The sequence below is a fragment of the Catharus ustulatus genome, chromosome 16 (assembly GCF_009819885.2).
Source record: "Catharus ustulatus isolate bCatUst1 chromosome 16, bCatUst1.pri.v2, whole genome shotgun sequence".
Classification (NCBI taxonomy): Eukaryota; Metazoa; Chordata; class Aves; order Passeriformes; family Turdidae; genus Catharus; species Catharus ustulatus.
The window spans coordinates 1,890,613-1,911,765 of NC_046236.1; the positions used below are offsets into that span (position 1 = coordinate 1,890,613).

At 47.6% G+C, this 21,153-nt stretch overlaps 1 protein-coding gene across 3 annotated transcripts in view; it reads right to left on the reverse strand.

Annotated features, from left to right (window-relative positions):
* XPO6 (exportin 6) overlaps positions 1–21,153 on the reverse strand; it is a 57,432-nt gene extending 36,279 nt beyond the window's left edge. For all 3 annotated transcript variants that reach the window (XM_033073971.1, XM_033073970.1, XM_033073972.1), the window contains exons 1-4: positions 21,045–21,153; positions 5,693–5,783; positions 3,960–4,072; positions 871–1,068 (exon numbers count right to left, since the gene is read on the reverse strand). In XM_033073971.1, the coding sequence (XP_032929862.1) occupies positions 871–1,068; positions 3,960–4,072; positions 5,693–5,783; positions 21,045–21,047 (405 nt within the window). In that variant the 5' untranslated portion in view covers positions 21,048–21,153. The remainder of the gene's footprint in view (positions 1–870; positions 1,069–3,959; positions 4,073–5,692; positions 5,784–21,044) is intronic.

A 21,153-nucleotide genomic window follows, 5' to 3' on the forward strand; every position in this document is an offset into this window, starting at 1 on the left:
ACCAGTCAGAAAAGTAATTACACCAGCCAGTGATGAGCTCTGCAGCCAAGATAGTTTTTTTTTTTTAATTTTGCAATTAATACCAGATCCATTTGCCTTAACAAATAAACTCCTGCCACTCGAGGACTTGGATTTAAATAAGTGCCTTGTGGCTTGGCCGTGGGCTTTGCTGCATTCAAATCATGTAATTATGTCAGCAGAAAAAGCCTGTGCAGCACTTCAGTTTACACTCAGCCTCTTTAAGCCAATTAGGAACAATTTAAAGGGAACTGGAGACAAAATACTCCAACAAAAAGAGGTTTACACCAGCCTGGTGATGCTCCAGCAGCAACCTAGCTCAGAATTCCCTGTAAGGATGCTGAGCTGCAACCAGCATTCCAGCCAATAACATGGATTCAGTCAGGATCCTCAATTCACAGCTGAGCCTTCCTGCAGGAGCCCTCCTAAATGCCCCAACAACATCCCATTAGTGACCCTATTTGATGAGGTACCAGAGATTTTGGGGTGTCTTTGGCCGTTGGGTGAAAAATCTGCAACAGCCCCCATTGAAAAAACTGCCCTTTTGAGAATCAGTGACACATCCATAATTTACTGACTTCTTTTTTTGTTTAAAGAACAACCCATACACCTTGTATTTTCAATAACTACCCCATGATATTTAAAATTCAAAGTGAATACTTGTGGCACAGTGTACATTTAACACTGGAGAGAAATGTAACATGGAAAAAGTTGAGGGTTACGACAAAATCAAAAAGAAATTTACAAAGCAACATTTAATATTAAATCTTCCTCAAAAGAAATCCCTCCTCAAGGAAAGACAATGATGTTTCTAAGGGAAAAGCTGCCTTCATTCCTGCTCAGAATTCTCACCTGCAGGATGTTGGTGAAGAAGTCGTGGTAGAACATGGGCCAGTCTTGGCGGCCGATGTCCACGATGACCTTGCAGAGCTTGTTCCTGATGAAGTAAGGCAGAGTTTTGTGGTGAGCCAGCAGCAGCTTGGGCAGGCAGCTCCTGATCTCCATCTTGTCCTGGGATGGGACCCCCAGCCACATCTTATTGATCAGGTTCTGGAAAGGCAATGGACATCCCAAATGAGCTCATCATGGACATGCTTTGCTGAGGTGAGAATCCTGACACTGAGAGAACCTGGACACAGAGAATCTGGAACCTCAGACTGGTTTGGGTTGGAAGGGACATTAAAAATCATCCTGTTCCAACCCCTTGCTCTGGTCAGGGACACCTCCCACTATCACACCTTGCTCCAAGTCCTCTCCAAGCCAGCCTTGGACACTTCCAGGGATTCAGGGGCAGCCACAGCTTCTCTGGGCACCCTGTGGCAGCACCTCCCCACCCTCCCAGGGAACAATTCCTTCCCAATATCCCATCCATCCCTGTCCTCTGGCAGTGGGAAGCCATTCCCTGTGTCCTGTCCCTCCATCCCTTGTCCCCAGTCCCTGTCCAGCTCTCCTGGAGCCCCTTTAGGCACTGGAAGGGACTCTGAGCTCTCCTCAGAGCCTTCTCTTCTCAAGGCTGAACAACAGAAAACAGGGACAGAGCATCTGGCAGAGCTGCTGCATCTCATGGCCCAGGACTGGCAATGCCACAATGGAGCTGAAGTTACTGGTTTAATTGGTTTTGGGTTAAGTAGAACTCTAGTGGCAGGCACAGAACCATTTCCTCTACCTTTTAACCCTGAGCACCGAGGGCTTCCCCTCTAAAGGGGGAAGCAGAGCCTCGGATGAAGCAGGAAAAGAAGAACAGGGAGGTTTGGTTTTCCCTGCCTCTGAGGCCACCCAGGTCTCCTGAAGCTGAGCTGGAAGGTCACTGGAGAAGGCACTGCCTGGCAGTGACAAGGCACCACTTGCACAGAAAGCTTTTAGTCCACTTAAAGTCAGACAAAACCCAAAAGAAAGCAGAGTTGCAAATTGCTTCCCTGCCCTGATCCCATTTAGGGCTCTGGAGCATTAGGAGCTGAATCTCTTGGGATAACCCACAGAGAAGGCTGAGGCAATGTCTGTGCCCATCTGCAAGGTTCAGTCTGAAGAAAGAGAATGCTGGAGATCACAATCATAGCCTGGGTTGGAAGAAACCTCAAACATCCAAAACTGGAAGATGATGTGTGGTCAAAATCCACAGCAGGATGTTCTGCACAGAGACACCAGGTCCAGGGGAGAGCTACACAAGGATATTTATACAGAAATTCCTGAAAGAAGTTGGTTTTGGTGTTTTCTAGCAGAGAAAATCCACAAGTACTGCTTGGAAACACCAGTTGAGGGTTCCTTGATGCAAGTCCAGAATTCCAATAAAACTGGAAGATGTTTTAGCTTTAACATCCATCTTTTCATGCCCACTGTGCTCTCTCCTACTCCTCCCACCTGCCAGCAGCAGCTTTGTCCCTATAAATGCTTTTGGGAAGATGTTCTTTTGCAAAAAGCAGGAGGTGAAAATAATTCATCTGGAAAGGGGTCAGGAGGAGTTTTATTCCAGATCCACTGCTAACTTCCTAAGCAATTTGGGAAATCCATATCCATGGAGAGTTTTGGGAATGATCCTTGTGCTCACACTCCTTGGAATGATCCAGTACTAAAGAATAGCTGGGGAAGCTGCAGACTGGGACAGACCATGGCTCTGAGGATCAGTTAATGCCCTGCACCAGGTAATTTTGGGAATTCAAGCTCCTCCATGGAGAGATCCTCATCTCCCAGCTGGGCTGGGGACTCCTGTCCCTCTCTCTGCACTGGCACAGTGATATTTTTATTCTGGCCACAATTAGGTTTTTCAGTGCTACTTTTTCCCCTCTCCAGGGAAGCAGAGGCTCAGTAATCAATCTCCTGAATAAATAAAATATCTATTCCTCCAAATGAAATATCCTGAGCTGGTAAAATCCACACAGGATGATCCCAAGGATCACTGAATCCACCTCTTGGCCCTGCACTTGTTTTGCTTGTCAGGAAAATCAGTGGGACACCATCCCCTGAGCAGGAATAATTCCCATGTCACTGGCCATGATCACCCCGTTTTGAGGGGAAGGCAAATCAGATTCAATTTGCAGGTGGGGTCCAGATTCCCTCTGCAATCCTTAATTAGTAAAATGAATATTTAAGAGAAGAAATCAATGATGATGCAGATGATTTGTAAAAACAACACAACTTTAAGAGCAGAACTTTTATCTGAACATGCATTTTATCTAAAAAGTGGCCCAGTGCAAAGGCTATAACCCCCTCTGACTTAGGGGCACAGCTCAGAGTGCCCACCCAGCCAAGAACAGAACACAGAGGCCACAAATGGCCCAGACTGAGGTGTGACATCAACCAAATCCCAGGACATCCTCAGGGACAGACACTGCACTGCTCACCGAGAAATCAGTGACACAACAGAGATGTGCACAGTACACTTTTGCTCATTCCAGTAGACACAGAGATCAGTATCAAGGCTTTTAACCCAAATTTTGTTCTTTTATAAGTAGGTGAAGAGTGTGGCTAAGAGACCTCACCACTCCAACCAGCACAAGTTTGCAGGATGTAGCTCAAGAGCACCAACCACAACTACAAAACGTCAGAAAAACTAAAGCAAGTTTGCCTTCCCTCTGAGCACTCAGAGCCTGCAGGAGCCAGGAGCAGGTAATCACCCCCATATTTCTGATCATAAAAACAGCATAAAAGCAATAACACCCTTAAAAGCATCGTGCACAAACTCAAGCCGCCTCTGAAACTGGAGGTAATTTGTGCTTAGAGATGCCAGGAAATGAATTCTTCAATTTGTGTACAAAGATTCATATTCTCCCACTCTGTGCCTGCTATTAAGCAACCTCTCTGGCAGAGAGCAATAAAAGCATCCTTTATCACTGTACTTACCAGGGATGCCATTTCAGACAAACATCTCCCCCAAAAAAATCGATTGCCAGATAAAACTGCAGCAGGCAGAGAATGCACTGAGCAGGTAGGAGCTCAGCCCTCACCTCAAACACTGTCAGGCTGTACATCATCACATAATCATTCCTTGTGCTGGACAGGAAGTACAGGCAGAACCTCCAGGCTCCTATCTGCTGGGCAAAGTTATTTAAAAGCTCCTCTGCAAAAAAACATAAAAGTAAAATATTACTTTAAAATGTATTTCAGTTTTAATTTGACTTTGATGTAAAATATTCCATTAAAATTCTTTAGTTGTGAACAAATGCTCTAAATGTATAGTGATAGCACAGCAACTGAGCAGGGAAGAGACCCTGTGTTCAGGGAATGACTCAATGTGGAGGAGGGCAAAAAAATATAATAAAATCACATTCCACGGTGTTTAAAGCAATGTAACAACAAGTTTTAATGCAAACAAAACAGATGTGTCATTTTAGAATCAGTTTTGACATAAATACTGCAGCAGATAAGAGGTGAATATTAAAGCAAATCACAGAGCAATTCTATTATGAACACTGTTATTTTATCTGTAGAAGCCAAATGTTGGGATTTCAGGTCACTGTGAGAGCAGGAGCACTTCAGATCACCATGTTCTAAACCCACCTCCTTTGAATGCAACTCCAAGAGCTGCTGCCTTGGTGGAAGGTCAGGGTGTCACAAACCCCCCAGAACGCTCAGGACAGGATTTGGTCATCTCTCATGAGGTGACAATGTGACAAAGAGAAAAGCCACAAAGGCTGCTTTACAGACTAAGCAAACTTAATGCTTCATTGTTTTCTTTCCTGCAATTCAAGCAGGAGAATGAGGGATGCCTTTTCCACAGCAGATCATCATCAGAAAAACCACAACAAAAACCTTGTGTTTGTTTTACAGGATTTCTGGGTAAGTCCTCCATGCTGATCACACTTTTGGCACAAGATGGTAGAAACAGAATAATCCTGGAATGGTTTGGGTAGGAAGGGACCCTAAAGTTCATCCCATTCCACCCCTGTCATGGGCAGGGACACCTCCCACTGTCCCAGGTGCTCCAAGCCCTGTCCAGCCTGGCCTTGGACACTGCCAGGGATCCAGGGGCAGCCACAGCTGCTCTGGGCACCCTGTGCCAGGGCTCCCCACCCTCCCAGGGAACAATTCCTTCCCAATATCCCATCCATCCCTGCCCTCTGGCAGTGGGAAGCCATTCCCTGTGTCCTGTCCCTCCATCCCTTGTCCCCAGTCCCTCTCCAGCTCTCCTGGAGCCCCTTTAGGCCCTGGAAGGGGCTCTGAGGTGTCCCTGGAGCCTTCTCCTCTCCAGGTGAGCACCCCCAGCTCTCCCAGCCTGGCTCCAGAGGAGTTCCAGCCCTCAGAGCATGCCTGTGGCTGTTTGGGAATAAAAGGAATCTGCCTCTTTACAACCACTACAAGCAGTGCCCCCAGAGCACCTGGCAGGATCTCTGCTGCCTTTCAGGACATATTTAATCAGCCCACCCAAAGGGAATTGCTGGTTTTCCTGCTTGTCATTCCACAAGAACTGGGACAGCCTTGCTCTGCATTCCTAATGCTGAAGTCTGTGCTCCATGTCAGACAGAGGCTCCCCAGCACACACAACCCAACAATGCACAGAGGAAAAGTCCCTGGTTTATCATCCACAGGAGCTGCCACTGATTCCCTGGAACCCCAACTATGGAAATATTTCCTTCCAGTTCCCACCTAAGCAGGAGAGGGGAAGATGCCAGTTCAGCTGTGTTGAACACAACCAGTGCCCCCAGCACCAGGACAGCCCTTGGAAGGGGCAGGAACTCACCTATCTCACGTTTCCTCTCGTTTGTTGTGCAATTGTGGAAAAACTCTGTCATCAGACTCTCCAGAGCCCGCAGCGAGGCCTCTTCTGATGCCTGGGAATGACATGGAAGGAAAGAGATAAAACTCATTCCCACTCTGACATTAGAGTGTCACAGATGCACCAAAATCCAACAGCAGGACCAGTACAGGGCAAGTAACTGGGAACTCAAACTGCTCACTGGTGTCAAGGAGCAGCAGGATTTGTCCACTGCAAGTGAAAGCTTTGCACATAAAGGACCATTTTCTCAGCTCCATCAAGAAGGACAAGAACACAACAAAATCCCTTTATTTTGGTGGCATTCAGGAATTTTCAGGCAATAAATAATTCTCACAAAGACAGCAAGTTCAAGTAAAGATGTTTTCAGATGTTTAGAAATCATAAATATCCTTATCATGAGAAGCATGAACTTTGAGAGGATTTCTCTTGGACACCCAGGAAGGGTGATCAGATATTGGAATGGGCTGCTCAGGTGGGTGGCACAGTCCCCATCCCTGGAGGTGTCCAAGGAGGAGCTGGATGTGGCACCCAATGCTCTGGGCTGGTGACAAGGTGGGGATCAGTCACAGGTTGGACTTGAGGATCCTGGAGGTCTTTTCCAACCTCAATCATTCCATGATCCTGTGACCCCTGACACCTCTTCCCATCTTTGCCTTGGTGCCATCCAGCTGCTCAGGAAGTTTGAAAAATTAAGGAATTTCCAGCACTGTAAAAAGCAATATACCAGTATTCAGCAATCTGATTCAAGAACAGCACCCCTCTCCCCTCAAATTTAGGTTTTATTTTTGGAAACCATTAGTTCCAGTTTTAAATCCTAAAGAAATGATAAAGATTGGCATCCAGCTGTAGTTTTGGAGCACTCTGGAGTTGGGATGCTTTTATTCTGGCAATGTAACAGCTTTAGAAACAGACCTCCTACAGCCCAGACCATGCCATAGCTGGGTCTCCAATGTTTTCAACCCCTGCTATCAATAAATGCATCAAGATTCAAGCACAGGAACAAAGTAAACAGTCAAGAAAACTGAAATTTCTGCCTCAACAAAAACCCCAAAGCAGAAAACAAAAGCCCTGCCTGGCAGTCTCCTGCAGAGAAGAGCATGTGAGACATCCTGCAGAAACACTCCAGGCTTCTGCCAATTCCCATTCACTGCAGTTTTCCCAAGCAGCAGGAGCCCCTCCTCATGGATAAACCCCCAGGAACACCAACAGCTCCACAGTGAGGGCTCTGCTCTCCAGCAGCTGGAAATGGATGCTCTGCAGGACACCAAACATTTCCATTTATAAAGGAATACTGAATTCCATCCTACCTTTCCCCTTCCTGCCCTGCTTTTTCCTTTCTTCTTGCTTTTAAAAGCCCTGTTCTAGAAATCAAGGACTATTTTAGTAAGAGATGGTAGTGGGAAATTGGCTTAAAACAACCAACAATCCAAGCAGAGCCACATTTGCAGCTCAAGTTTCCAGCTTTAATCCATTTCTGCTTGGGCTGCAAACTTCCCTTCAGCCACAGATCAGCCTCCTGCCAGTCACCACTCCCAGGTAACAGCACCTCTGTGGATAAAAGCCTCACTTGAAAAAGAAATATCTGACCAAGTGGAGTCCTTAATTACTTAGGATATGGCCACAGTGCCGTTTGTGGGAGCTAAGTAGCCCTAAGCTCCTCCCAAGCAGACCCACAGGTACAAATCCAAGCTTTTCCTGAATCCCTGCACTTTTCTTCTCTGCTGCTCAACACAGTGAGTCTCAGCAGCAGTTTCTGATGGCAAACCCCCAAAGATGAGTTTCCAATCTCAATTTGATGCAAATCCCTCTAAGAGCAGCATTGCTCTCCCACTCCATTTTCTATCATCCAATACAAAAATCACCTCAATCCAGGGAAAACCCTTGGTCCTTCACACGGTGGAAGGGCTCAGATATCTTTGGATTCCTAATTCAATCCTTCTTCAGCAAGAGCAGTTGACATAAGTACATTTCCTCCAAGATTCAAGATTTATGTCCTGCTTCTGGAAATAAATTATGGAGTTCTTATAAATCCTGAGCATCTGCCTTGTCCTCCACTGACTTCAGCAGGGAGATTTGGAAGATCCTATTCCTTAGGAACACAGTTAATCTTCCAAAGCAAAACACCATGATCACACTGTCCAACATGTGAAAAATAGGAAAGAAAAGAAACCAGAGAGCACAACACAAAGATTTCATGCAAAAAAAGCCCAGGCTGGAGAGTACCCAAGGTCACCTTGGGCACAAAGACTCAGTGGGACCCCCAAGATCATGCTCTCCTCTTGTGTGACTTCTGGAGGTTTGGCCAAAGGAAGGTCAAGAAGGAAAAACTGTCTGAGATAACCAAGCCCAGCTCAGGATCCCCTTCTAACTCCAGGCTGGACTTACCACAGACCTGCATTTGCTGCTGCCTTTGGGTGTTCCCCAAGTTCCCCAGATCCTGGGGGCATGTGCTCATCCCCCAGCTGTCCAGCAGGGCTCTCATAAGGAGGCCATTGAGATGAGGAGGTCACAGAGCTGCAGGGGAAGGTGGCTGCACCTGGACCCAGACACCTGGGAAGTTGGTTAGTGAGACTCCAACAAAAATCCAGCTGTTTGGAACAGCTGGGGCTGTACCTGGAATATTTCCTAGTGTTATTCCCATGGTAACAAGCAGCTTGCTTTCTTTTAGGGCTCCCTGCTTACTCTGCATTGAGAAGGACAGGCAGAACCAGCAGTGCTGAGCTCAGGTTCTGGTCTGAAATTCTGGAGCAGAGATTTCATATTCCAAGGTTTTCAAGGAAAGTGTGGGCCATCAGTAACAGAATTTATCCCAGTTTTCTATGCCAGGCCTGGCAGTTTGCCTCATCTCCATGAGACAATTACTGAAACAGAAATACTTCCCACTTTCAAACCTGACCCCTCTCACCCCTAGTGCCTCCCAGGGCTGGATCAAACATCAGAAAATACCATTTCTTTCTTCTGCCAACCATTAGAGAAAAATACATTCAGTTCTCCAAGTCCTGCCTGCAGAGCAGGTAACATGAGCTTTTCCCCATGAAAAGTGCAGCTCACAAAAAGCAGGGGAGATAAGATGTGCCACGTCACCATCCACTCCTGCTCCACTGCCTCAACACCATGGCTGAGCTCTGACCCACAGGGAGAGTCCTGGCTGCCAAATTCAGCAGATCCTGTGGCCAAAGGTGATGTCCTTGTCACAGCTCCCTTAGAGGAACAAGGCAGTGAGAGGTGAAAGCAAGCAGGGCTAAATCTAACACAGTCACAGCTGCAGATTCCTGTGTTCCAGCAGCACATCCATACTTTGAGCTAGAATTTGGGTCAGAATAGCATCTCTGGGTGGTGTGGCACAGGTGACTGAACCCAAAATAGGTGCCTCTAAGTGCTGAGCTGGATGCACAGCACACAGAGTGGGCAAGCAGCAGCTCTGCTCCTCCTGGAACTGTCCCATCTGATCTTGCTGTGGGTCAGGGTGGGAGAGAGCCACTGTCACCCTGCGTCCCCTCATTAGTTTGCTAAAGGTGTTTCACACCACTATCAGATGAGGGGTGGAGCTGCTTACTCACTCCAGTTATCTCTGGACTCCAACCCTCTGTGCCCTCCTCCAACCAGGAAAATGAGCTCCAAAAGCTCCTTTTCCTGACAGAAAACACAAGCTTTGCTACCAAGAACCTGCACATCCAACAACATTCTCCATCCACCAAAACATCACGAGAAGGACCCACCACCCAGCTGATTTCAGGGCTATCCTCCAGTTACATTTTAAGCCATATGAGTCATTAACTGATTTCTGCTGATTAAGGGAAATAAAACAAAGCTGCCAACCTCCTGCATTTCAGCCTGTTCAATATTGCAGCTGCACCTCAGCAAGGCTCTGGAGAAGCAAAGTCTTTGTACCCTGCTGCTGACTCCATCACAAGCTCAGCTGCAGACTATGACTAAAGCACTGGGGTAGAACAAGTTACTCATCCAGCTGCAGCAAACAGAGCAGTGATCCTTGGGCTGCAGTTTAGACACTGCACATGCACTTGAGGAGCAGATACAATGCTAATTTTAGTTTGCATACCACCAAACACAGCCACAGCCCTTAAAAAAGCACCTGCTCATTCTGCAAGACATGAAGTGCTTTCTAAAGCCATTTTCTTCACAAGTGCTTTCATTTAGAGTTCACTTCCTCTTTTTTTTTTTTTTTTAATTTCATTATATGCTCTCAGAAGGGATTTTTTCGTTGAGGGGAAAGCTTTTCTCTACTGCTTTGCCATAAAAATACAAGCTGTTAACCTTGTAGTGTTTGCCATTAGAGCATCCATCACACAAACAATGCTCTAAATGCTGCAACTTGGCTGATGACAACTGGGAGAAGGGTTAGGTCTGTTCAGCTTCTCCCTAATGCATTTGCAAATGGATACCACTCCAAGACAAATTTAAGGCATTCCCTCTCCAGAGCTTTTTTTAGCAAGATGTTAATTGCAGCTGCAATGTTACAGAGGTGACTTCATCCTTCAGGCAGCACTGGAGCACCTTCCTGATGTGGAGAGATGGATCTTCCACCACACAAACTCCCAACACCACCTCCAGTGGCAGGGAGGAAAAGCCCTGGCTCTGCTGCACCCCTCAGAGCAGATCAAACCCCTCCTTCTGCATCCCTACTCTTTGTTTAAAGGCAGGAGTTCTGCTGCACTGTTCCCCTGCACCCATCCTGGTTCGAATTAAACGCCCACCCCATCCCTGCCTGCAATCCTTGTGCAGTCCCTGCTGTGTTTAACACTCCCAGCCCACCAAGCCCCCACACCCTGCACTGACAGCAAGCACAGATCCCTCTGCAGCTTCCTCACTTTCTGGAGCCTCCCTCCCCATCCCCATCCCACCCACTCCCCTCTCCTGCCATTTCCAGTGCAAGACACACAGCCCAGCACAGCTCAGCCTCCTCCCAGTTATCAGCATTCAGATTTTATCACGTTTATCTGTTAAAATCACTACCAGCTACGTCTACCAGCTCTTCCAGGAGAGGAGGGACTGCAGGGGAGTACACAATGAGAATCTTGGCTGATGGAAAAATTCCCAGCTGGAATTGCTACAATGCCACCAACAAGCCAGTGCACAGGGTTAAAAAACCAGACAAGAAACAAGAAATTTCATCCACAGCATCTGTATAAAATAACTCATCATCACCCTGTCATTGCTAATTGCAATGTCCCAGCCTCTTCCACCTTGGAGCCTTCTGCTTCCAGTGTTGTGCTGTTAATTAACTGCACACCTAAAAATACAAACAACTCTACTCCAGCTGCTTAATTTTCTTCTTTCTCTATTATTTATAGTCAAGCCCAACTTAATGATGCACATATGTATTGTGAGTATTAACAATACTAACATCTCCATGTACTGAGGTAGTAATTTACTCACTGAAGGATTACCAGGGTGTCTTTCAGAGCCCCTCCCTGCCCCAGCTCTAACACAACATGGTAATGAACAGCTAAATTAGAAATCACCCTCTCAGAAAGCCTGTGGGTCATTTCAAGCCTGTTCACAAAAACCTGGAGAATCCCTGGGACAGCCCTGGGTTACCCAGGCCAGTAAAATTCACGGAAGAAGTGCACTATTATATTTAGCAAGAAAAGCAGAATTATGAAGTGGTGTAAAAAAAGTTGTAGGACACCCAGCACATCCTCCAGAAAAGATAAGCACACACTACAGGGAGGCAGAGCTGGGAGCTCCAAAGCAGTGTTACTCATTATATTTAATCCTTTCTACCAATAATTGTAGAATGTGGGGACTCACCCTCATTCCAGGGTCTCTCACCAGAGCTCTGACATGAGGAGCCCACAGCATACGTGCTCCCCAGCAGTGCCCTGCTGATGCTATCAGGCCAGGGCTCAGCCTTCACTCTCAGTTTCCTTGTTGCACTTCAGAGATGTTTTTGTGGTTTCAAGAACCGAAAGCAGACTGGGCCCCGCTCTGTGCTCCCAGCACAGCTCAGCTCCTGGGGCCGTGGCAAAACAGCTCTGGCTGCAGAGCTGATCCCTCTGCTGCCTCACTCACTTCAGAGACTACACTTCAGCACATCCCTAACAACATGGAGATTTTGCAAACTCGTTATAGAGGACTTTTTGCTTCAATTGTGGGATAAAAGTCACAGATTGCTGTTGTGCCTCAAGGCAACCAGCAGAGGAGCAAAGGCACCACACTCCTCTCCATGTCCCTGAGGTCCCAAAGCTCAGGGCCAGCTCCAGAGCTGCTCAAAGCCCTCCTGCCTGGATAACTCGGCCCTTCACGAACCTGGCTGCACTTCAGGAGCCAGAGTGTTTAATTTAAATATCAGCTAAGGACTCAGTAGGAGCCCAGGCTGAGCAGTGCTGTGTGGAGCAGGCCATGGAGAGCCAGCAGTGCCAACCAGATTTCTGCACCAGAGATCATCTTACCTGGAACACTGCCTGCTCCACAAGTAATCAGCACCTTTTCCAATACCCAAGGGATCTGATTTCTTAAACCCTCTTGGACAGGCAGATTCAGTTAACCAGGCATCAGGTTTGAAGGTTGAACTTTGATTAACAGGCTCAAGTGTCTGAGTCTGATTCTTTCTAACCCAGTAACTCTTAACCCACATAACCAAGCCCAGCAGGCAGTGTGTCCTCCACCCAGCAGGTCCCAGTGGCTTCAGCACCTAGGAATTCTCTTAGAAACCCAGCAAAGGAATAAAACAATCCCAACAGGCTGGAATAAGCAAAGGGTGATTTAGGCACAGTGCTGTTTGAAGCCATGCTTGCTGAAGAGGAGCCCAAGAGCAATTTCTGGGTCCCTGACGCCCAGGAAAGGCAGCTGCTCACGTGCTGCTGACTTCCTAATTGGTTTCTTGTGGTTTAGCTGCTGGAAAGGACTCAGCAACACAGTATTTTCCCAAACAAGCAGTTGCTAAAATAACAATACACAGCTGAGAAGTGCAGAAGCACTCAAAGTAGATTCCTCAACATCAATACCCTGCAAATCACCAAAGCACAGTAGGCAGAGGTGGCTCTGGAGTCACTTTTTGGACTTGCAACTTAAACCTGACAATCCGGCCACAGATGTCAGACTTTTGTCAGCAGACACTTGGCTCAGTCAGTTCTCAGCTGCTGGCCACCACTTTTTAAGCCATCAACGATAATAACTTTTCATTTTGTAGGTTATCAGCAAAGCCAGCCAAACAAAATCTGCTCTTCAGACACAGCTGAGCCTCTGCCAAAGGTGCTCGGCTGGGCAGGAGCTGCTTCCAGAAGTTAAAACACTACAAGGTGACTCTGGTTTTCTCAGTTCAGAATTCACTTAAATTCCCCCAGTGAAGTCTAGAAACTCACAGCTCTGAAGCTGCATCACTCCTTTCACTTCACTCTCCCTTTGCTGGGTTGCCCAGGATGCCCCACACTCCAAATCAGCCTGTGACCCCTTGCAGGGAGAGCCCACTCTTCCCTGAAAAGCAGTCCCAGGACCATGGGCACAAGGAACAAATCTCTTCCCTTTTCTCTACATAAACAAATCAGGCAGGACCACAGGGCTGCCCCAAATGCAGCTTCACTCACTTTGAGACAACACCTCCTCCAGAGGTTTAGGGGAAGTAACCCAACTTCTAAACTGGCAGGTGGAAAAAAGATCCCAAGGAATCCTTTGGAAAGGACTATGTTGGTAAGGAAAGTATTTGTGAAGGGAATTTAAAAAAATCCTTAAGTATTTGTAAAACATGTTAAGAAAAACTCAATCATCTTACTCCAACGGTCAAGAAATCAAGTGATGAGCAGCAGAGTCAAATGAACTTACACTGCACCCAGTACAGCCTTCTTAGCTGAAGTCTGTTTAAAAACCCCACACCTATCACAGAATCATGGAATGGTTTGGGGCAGGAGAACCTCAAAGCCCATCCAGTCCCACCCCAGCCATGCCCAGGGACAACTTTCACTATCCCAGGTTGCTCCAAGCTCCATCCAACCCGGCCTTGGACACTGCCAGGGATCCAGGGGCAGCCACAGCTTCTCTGGGCACCCTGTGCCAGGGCTCCCCACCCTCCCAGGGAACAATTCCTTCCCAATATCCCATCCATCCCTGCCCTCTGGCAGTGGGAAGCCATTCCCTGTGTCCTGTCCCTCCATCCCTTGTCCCCAATCCCTCTGCAGCTCTCCTGGAGCCCCTTTAGGCTCTGGAAGGGGCTCTGAGGTGTCCCTGGAGCCTTCTCTTCTCCAGTGAACACCCCCAGCTCTCCCAGCCTGGCTCCAGAGAGGCTCCAGCTCTCTGTGGCCTCTTCTGGACTCATTCCAGCAGCTCCACATCTTGTGGTTATAATGACTCTTCCTACAGAGAACACTCTTCATGCTCTTACAGGTAAAAATCTGACCTAAAAATGCCAAACCCTTGTTCCTCATCACTTGTACAAATGTACAAATGTCCTTTGACCAGAGAGAAGACAGGAAAAGAAAATGCCCAAGTGACAGGAGTAAAGAACCTGGTATGGTTGTGTAGCAGCTCTAAGGACTCCAAGATGCATGAAGAGATTTTTAAAAACACTTCTCAAATCCTTCACTGTCAGCAGAGCCACAAATAAACCCTTATTTATCTCAGCCTCCAGACAAGTCCCAATAATACCCAAGAAAGGCTCTGAATCACAGTTGTTTGTAGCCCCAAGTGAAGGAGTCTCTGGAATTATGCACATATGCAGAGCTGGAAATGGGAAGCACCAGGGCAAGCAAAAAAAAGAAAGTGAATGTAAGAAAAAAACAATTATTCAGCATATTTCTTAAAGGGCCACCTCTACTCAGATGCAGCTCCAGCAAGCAAATCCTGATGATTTTTCTCCAACATCCACTTCTGCTTGGCAGGATTAAATCCATTATCATGGGGAAAACCTATCCCAACCTGGCTACACAAAGTGCAAGGTTTAGGGCAAACTTGGAGGCAGAATTATACCTTATCCAATACATTACAGACCTGATTTCCAAGGTGGTGTGAATATACTACATGAAAATATGGAATTTTCAGACCCTCACCCCTTGTCAAAGAAAATAAAATAAAGATTGTGATACTCTAAATTTTATTCCTGGCAAGAGCATTAAAGCTTGTGTTGGGCATTTAAGAGTGTGTAATGAAACTAGCATGGGAATAACTAAGATTTTTGTTAATTAAAATGTTTTCAAAGGACAGCTCACACAGGGAGAACATCCAGTCCAATTAAAGAAAAAGAAGATGTTGACATCTGCAATGTTTCTGCACTTTGGGGGATTTCACAACTGCACTTTGCTGCTCACCCCTGCAGCTCTGGGACACCCAGGGTATCCAGTCCCTGGGAAGGTTCCAGGCTCTCTGTCCATAACAGGGACTCTGCTCAATGTGGGGATATTTGTCCTGGGGACCCAAAGGGTCACCATAACCCAACCAGCTCCATGAAGCACCAGCAGAAAACAGGAAAAAGCAGCTTTTGAAAACCAAAGCTGTCTCTTCCCCAATCCCAAAGCCAGCAATCCCCTCCTGGGATCAGAGGAATAGCATGGTGCAGCCATGACAGGGAGCAGGAACTGCCTCCTGAGCACTGACCTCACACTTCCACATCACAGACTACAGAGCATGGATCACTTTGTCCTGCTCTTGGTTTCCTTCACACTTGTAAAAAGAAAGCCAAGGAAGTGTAGAAAATACAGTTTTATCCCCCATAACCACAGGATTAGGGAATGGGATGAGGAACAACAGATGCAGCCATGCCAGGTAGCTGGTTTTGCTGTATCCTCTCCAGACCCTGATTTTAAACACCAGGGAAGACAGCACTGAGCCAAACTTCCATGGAAGAAACTGCTCTTCATCACAAAGAAAAGATGGAATTGCAATGCAGAAGAAACCTGCTCTGTTCTTACTCAATGAAGCAGCAGGGAACCAGCTGAGCACAATACAGATTTTTCAGGCAAAACATCTCTCCAAAGGGGAAAAAACCCTTCATTCCCCTCTGCAAAGCTGCATCCAACGCTGGCTTTGGCATCCTGACAAGCCAGTACACAAAACAGACGAGCACACTCCTTTCTCCACAGAGGGGACATAAAGGAACCAGGACAATCCCTCTTGGGAAGAGCTCCACATTGCAATTAAAGCCCTAATAAAATATTAAGTCAAAATGCTAAAAATACACACAGAGATCCAGGCACAAGCTTGGAGATGCTGGAACAAATAAAAGATAATTTAGAGCGTGAATGCAAAGGGTTGGAAACGGGAGAAGAAATGGAATTCTGGGCATGATTCACATAGGAGAAAGGTCAGGGAAGATCAGGGGGGAAAAAATATAAGGAATTTGTGGTGTTGCTAGAAGAACCTGGAATAGTTCTGGTGGAGTGAAAGTATCCTGAATGTAAACAGAAAAGAGAAACATGGAGAGAGAAAGGAATCAAATGTGCGTGGAGGGAAGGTAAGATTGGAAAACAGCTGCTTCACCACAAGGTGTATGTGCTTCTTAGGCCAGGAGAAGCTGCATCATCCCAAAATTCCAGAGGATACAGAACCCACAAATAAACCCCAGGGAGTGCCTGGATGAGTAGGAAAGTCCTTGACCATCAGAATCAGAAGGGGAAAAGCCAATTGCTTTTTCTCTACCAAAATATTAATATTTACATTTTGGTTGGAACAATGAGTCCTACATGGGAGAACAGGCACATGCTTGCACACTTCATGAATGCTGGAAATGAGATTCCAAAAATTATTCTATATAAAAGGGAGTCTAAACATTGCATTTTGATAAAACAAAGCAGCAAACACCTTTTCTTTCTCTCAAAGAAGAAGGTTGTCATGTTGACACCTGGGATGCAGAGAAAGCCACAGCAGCAGCGACCCAAATACAAATATAGTTCCTAGGAGGAAATATCTGCTGTCTGATAGAGGAAAATGATTTGGAAGGATTTTAAGGCACATTCTACCAGACAGGTATCAGCCTATACACCTCAAAGCTACATTTTCTTCTACTTTGCATGTACTAAGGTATAAATCCCACATCAACAGCAGCTACTTAGTTCCTAAATGACACCACCTAACAATGTGCAATTAACTCACTCAACTGAATCCAAAGTTCTTGGAGTTTTCAGGTCTCCATGCATGGAGTGATCTCTGCACAGCACTGAACCCCATGGCAGGAGCTTTGTGGTACCTGCCAGATTTTAATGCTTTTCTGCTGAAATAATTACAACTACCACCACCCATCCATCAGCAACCGCCAGTGCAAATGAGCTTTTCAAGCTCATTTAGTGAACCTGGAGGCTCAACAATTTTGCCTTGATAGCTTTTAGTCCTCCTGCAGCCTACATTTAGCTACCCAGGTCTTTGAAATATGGATGTATTGGAATTATTATAGGTCCTGAAAGGGATTATGTGCAACCATTCTGCTAAATGAGCTGTTTTCTTCCTCCAAAAGCATCCGAGCAGAGATCAGCTCTCCTGCCACAATTTCCATTCCTGATTCATCTCCAGAGCTATCCAGGCCTTGCTGCAGAGATGGGAAAGTTCTCCAGCATTAATCATCATCTCCAGTTTGATGATTTAATAGAGGGGAGATAACTGGGGGACACACAAAGTCACAATATGACTTGCTGGCCAAAAAAGGAAGCCAGATGTTGGAGCTGAGGCCGGAACTTCCAAGTTCCTACTCTGGTTTCTCTGCTCAGCAGCTGATTGAGTCAGAAGGGTTCTACAAAGGGTTTGCTTTTATTTTAACTGCACATGAAGGGGATGCACTGAGAGCAGACACAACCTCAGCCTTAGGGTGTAGTTTTGATGCTGCACCTCAGCTGGCACTGCTAGGGGACAACACCCTCAGCTCCCTCTTCATCCCAAAACCCTGCTGTGAAGCTGAGCCCACCTCGTCATGTGCCAGCACCTCCTGCCTGTGCAGCAGCAGCATCCTCCCCATCTCCTCACAGCACAGCATCCCTGAGCTCACCACAGCACCCCTGAGCTCACCTGAGCCAGGGACAGGCAGCACAGCACCCCTGAGCTCACCTGAGCCAGGGACAGGCAGCACAGCACCCCTGAGCTCAGCACAGCACCCCTGAGCTCACCTGAGCCAGGGACAGGCAGCACAGCACCCCTGAGATCACCTGAGCCAGGGACAGGCAGCACAGCCCACATAGGGCCTGAGTGTCCCTAGGGTGATGGGACAGCCAGGCTAAGAGGCTCTGAAGGAACAAGAAACTGCTGCTCCCTCCTGTCACAATATCCTAGGTCACCTGCAAACAGCAGGAGTGCTCCCCAGAGCAGTTCTGGTTCCCAGCCTCAGGGCCACCAGCTCAGCGAGGCTGACACAGAATAAACAGGATCTATTCTGGTAATTGAGCAGGAGCTCCTTGGCAACCACGAGCACCAGGATAACCCAGGGCTCACCAACCTTACCTGGCAGGATGTGCTGCAATCCACACTCCTTCCTGAAAGAAAGCCTTCAACCATCACCAGGCAGCTTCAGGCACGAGAAAACGACAGCACTTACTGCTGAAAAATGTGAAGGTGCTAAGAGAGGCTATGGAATAAAAGGCAGGATAGTGCTGTGGGAAAGTCAGAAACATCCAAGCTGCAGACGCCCACTGCCTGCTCCCATTTCAGCAGCTCCCTGTGCCTCACACAGAACAGGGACATGAGATTCCCTGGAGCTGGGCTGCCACTTCCATTGTCTGCTCGCCTGGGAGCCAAGGGACAACCTGAGGGAAGTGTGATTTGTTCTGGGAGAAGCCTGGCTGCAGTTCTTCAGCATCTCTGCATTCCAAACCTCACACAGCAGCACTTCCTGCAAGTCCCTGTTCCTGAGCTGTTTTAGTTGCTGGCAGGACACAAATCCCACATAACTGAAGAATGTATTTCCTAGGAGGCAATCATGAAAATTCCAGCCTCACATGGGAGTTGTAAATGGAATTCCCAGGTGAGTGGTTTGTTCAGGAGGTGTCAGCTGAGCTCTCAGGGCTTCAAAGATAGTTCATCTTCATTAGTGGAAGGAACAAAGGTGAAGGAAAGACTGATGAGACAAAGACATGGCTTATTTGGACAGAAAATAAATCCCTTCAAGGATAGCTCCATGACCAATATTTACTTTGAAGTTGTTAATAAAATCCTCTAAAAGGATCCTAAAATGTGAGGAGGAAACAATGTAATAATTTGCGGCCTGCGGAAGAAAAGCCTGAAGTTGGATCCACTCTGTGTGTTTAGAGATGAACTCCACAGAAACCCACCTGGATTTTGCAATATCCTGATTTCCCTACAGACACACCATGGCATCCTCACTTTTCCCTCAGGAAGCCCCAAACTGGACACTGCACAGGCACCATTTACACACACAGCAGGCAGGAGCAGCCCCAAGAACCACCACACAGAGCTCTCTGAAAATACCTCTGAAAGCAGAGAATGACTAAAGCTTCCTCTGAACCCAAATTTTGAGTGGTATTAAGATTTCTGAGTCATGAGTGGCCACTAAGCCCAGTTCTACACTTGTTCTACAACATTTACAGTGCCTGAGCTCACTGTGCATCACTGCATTCCCTCCTGCCATCCCAATTTCCTCCCAAAATTCCTGCACACTTAATCAAGCTCTAATTCATCCCTGCTCATTCCTTTCCATATCAACCCAATTCAACCCCACTAAGGGAAATCTGCTCCCAGCAGCCTGTTATTCTGGAGCAGAGTTTAATTGTGTTTTATTTGTTCCCTGTGTGCCTTCCAGCAGCTCATCTTGACACTTTCCCAACTGTTTCCAGGAAGGAGGGTGCACCAGCAGCAGAACATGCCCATCTGTAGGCTCCAGGGAAATGGGAACAGAAGGAAAATCTTGCACAGGAGTCACATGATGAGTTACAACAGTAAATCCTGCAGCACAGCCCAGGGACTGCTTCTCAACTTCCACAGCCAAGACTTGTGGCTGAGCCAAACAGTGGATGTTCAAAGGAAAAGAAGAAAACAAGGGGCAATTCAGGAGGATAAAAGTGTGTGTCCACAGGGAAGAACTAAGGAGTCCTTTTGCCACCCTGGCCTACAAAATCCTGCAAACCATTTATTCACCTGCTTGAACCTGGGGTGTTCACTAAGAAGAATCCACCTCAAAAATGTCACCCTTTGCCTAAAGCTAAACCCACAAAGAGCTGGGACACATGGCAGACATGTCAGGAGCCCACCCTGAGCACCCCTAGGCACACACCTGCCATAAAATACTACCAGTATTTACTGAGGAGACCATGACCTACCCAGCACATCCCAGATGGAACAGCAAAGCCTCTCCAAGGGACTAATGAAGCTCAACAAAGAGGCTGCAGAGAGCAAAGTTTCTGCAGAGAGCAAAGTTTCAATAAAACACCAATCATGCACCAGGAGCACATCACACAGTGAGCAGATGTGATTATCTGAGCTCTTGGCTGAAGAAACTCACAACCAGGATCCCAAATTCTGTAAGAAAAGGGGTGCAAAGCCTGATCCTACATCACCTAAGGCAGGTTAAGCCAGAAAGGGGTGAGAACTAGGCCAGAAACCCCAAATTGTGCTCAGTGGGACTCTGGGTGAGCCAGGGCACAGTCCTAGGAGCAGATCTAGGACTGCTGAAAGCATCTCCCCACTCCCTGCCCACCTGCAAAGGGCAGTTTGTGGCTTCCCTTTGTCATCCCAAGAAACACTGGGATACAAGGTCTTCCTGTGAGGGGAGGTTTCCCTGAAGGGGAAAACAAGAACAGTAGTTCTGGGATGGTGACAGTGAGCAGCACCCCGATCCCCTGGAGGCAATTCCCACCTCGCAGCCCTGCCAGCCCAGCTCTGTGGGCACCCAAAGGATCAGAGACCTCTCCTCCAGCTTTTTATCGAGAGGAGGAGAGGATTGTGCAAATCAGAGCAGGCTGGAGCTGTCCCTGTGTCTCCCCGGCTGGCAGTGCGGGGAGGCAGCTGAAGGCCGATGTTTCCAGCACAGGAAGAATCCAGCTCGTTCCTACAGCTTATCCAGGGCACAACTGGAGGCCGTGGGGACAAACCCACAGCACGAAATGGTGTGGGTTAAAAGGGACCTTGAAGCACATCCCGTTCCACCCCCTGCCACGTCCAGGGACACCTTCCACTGTCCCAGGCTGCTCCAAGCCCCGTCCAGCCTGGCCTTGGGCACTTCCAGGATCCAGGGGCAGCCACAGCTGTTCTGGGTGCCCCCTCGCTACTTGTAAAGCCATAAAACCCGTAATTCCCAGCACCCCCAGGCACCAAGGCTCCAGGAGGAATTTGTGCCATCACATCCTGTGACTGCGGTGGCTCGGGGGGTGCAGCCCTCCCAGGCTCCGCTGTCCCGGGCCCCGCGGGACAATGTCCCCGCTCCCCAACTCACCATGGCCGCGGCAGCCCCGGGGCGGATCTAGGCAGGGCGCCGCGCTCTGCTCATCTCATGGCCGGCGGTGGCCCGGCGGGGCCTCCCCGCCCATGCACCGGCGAGCCCC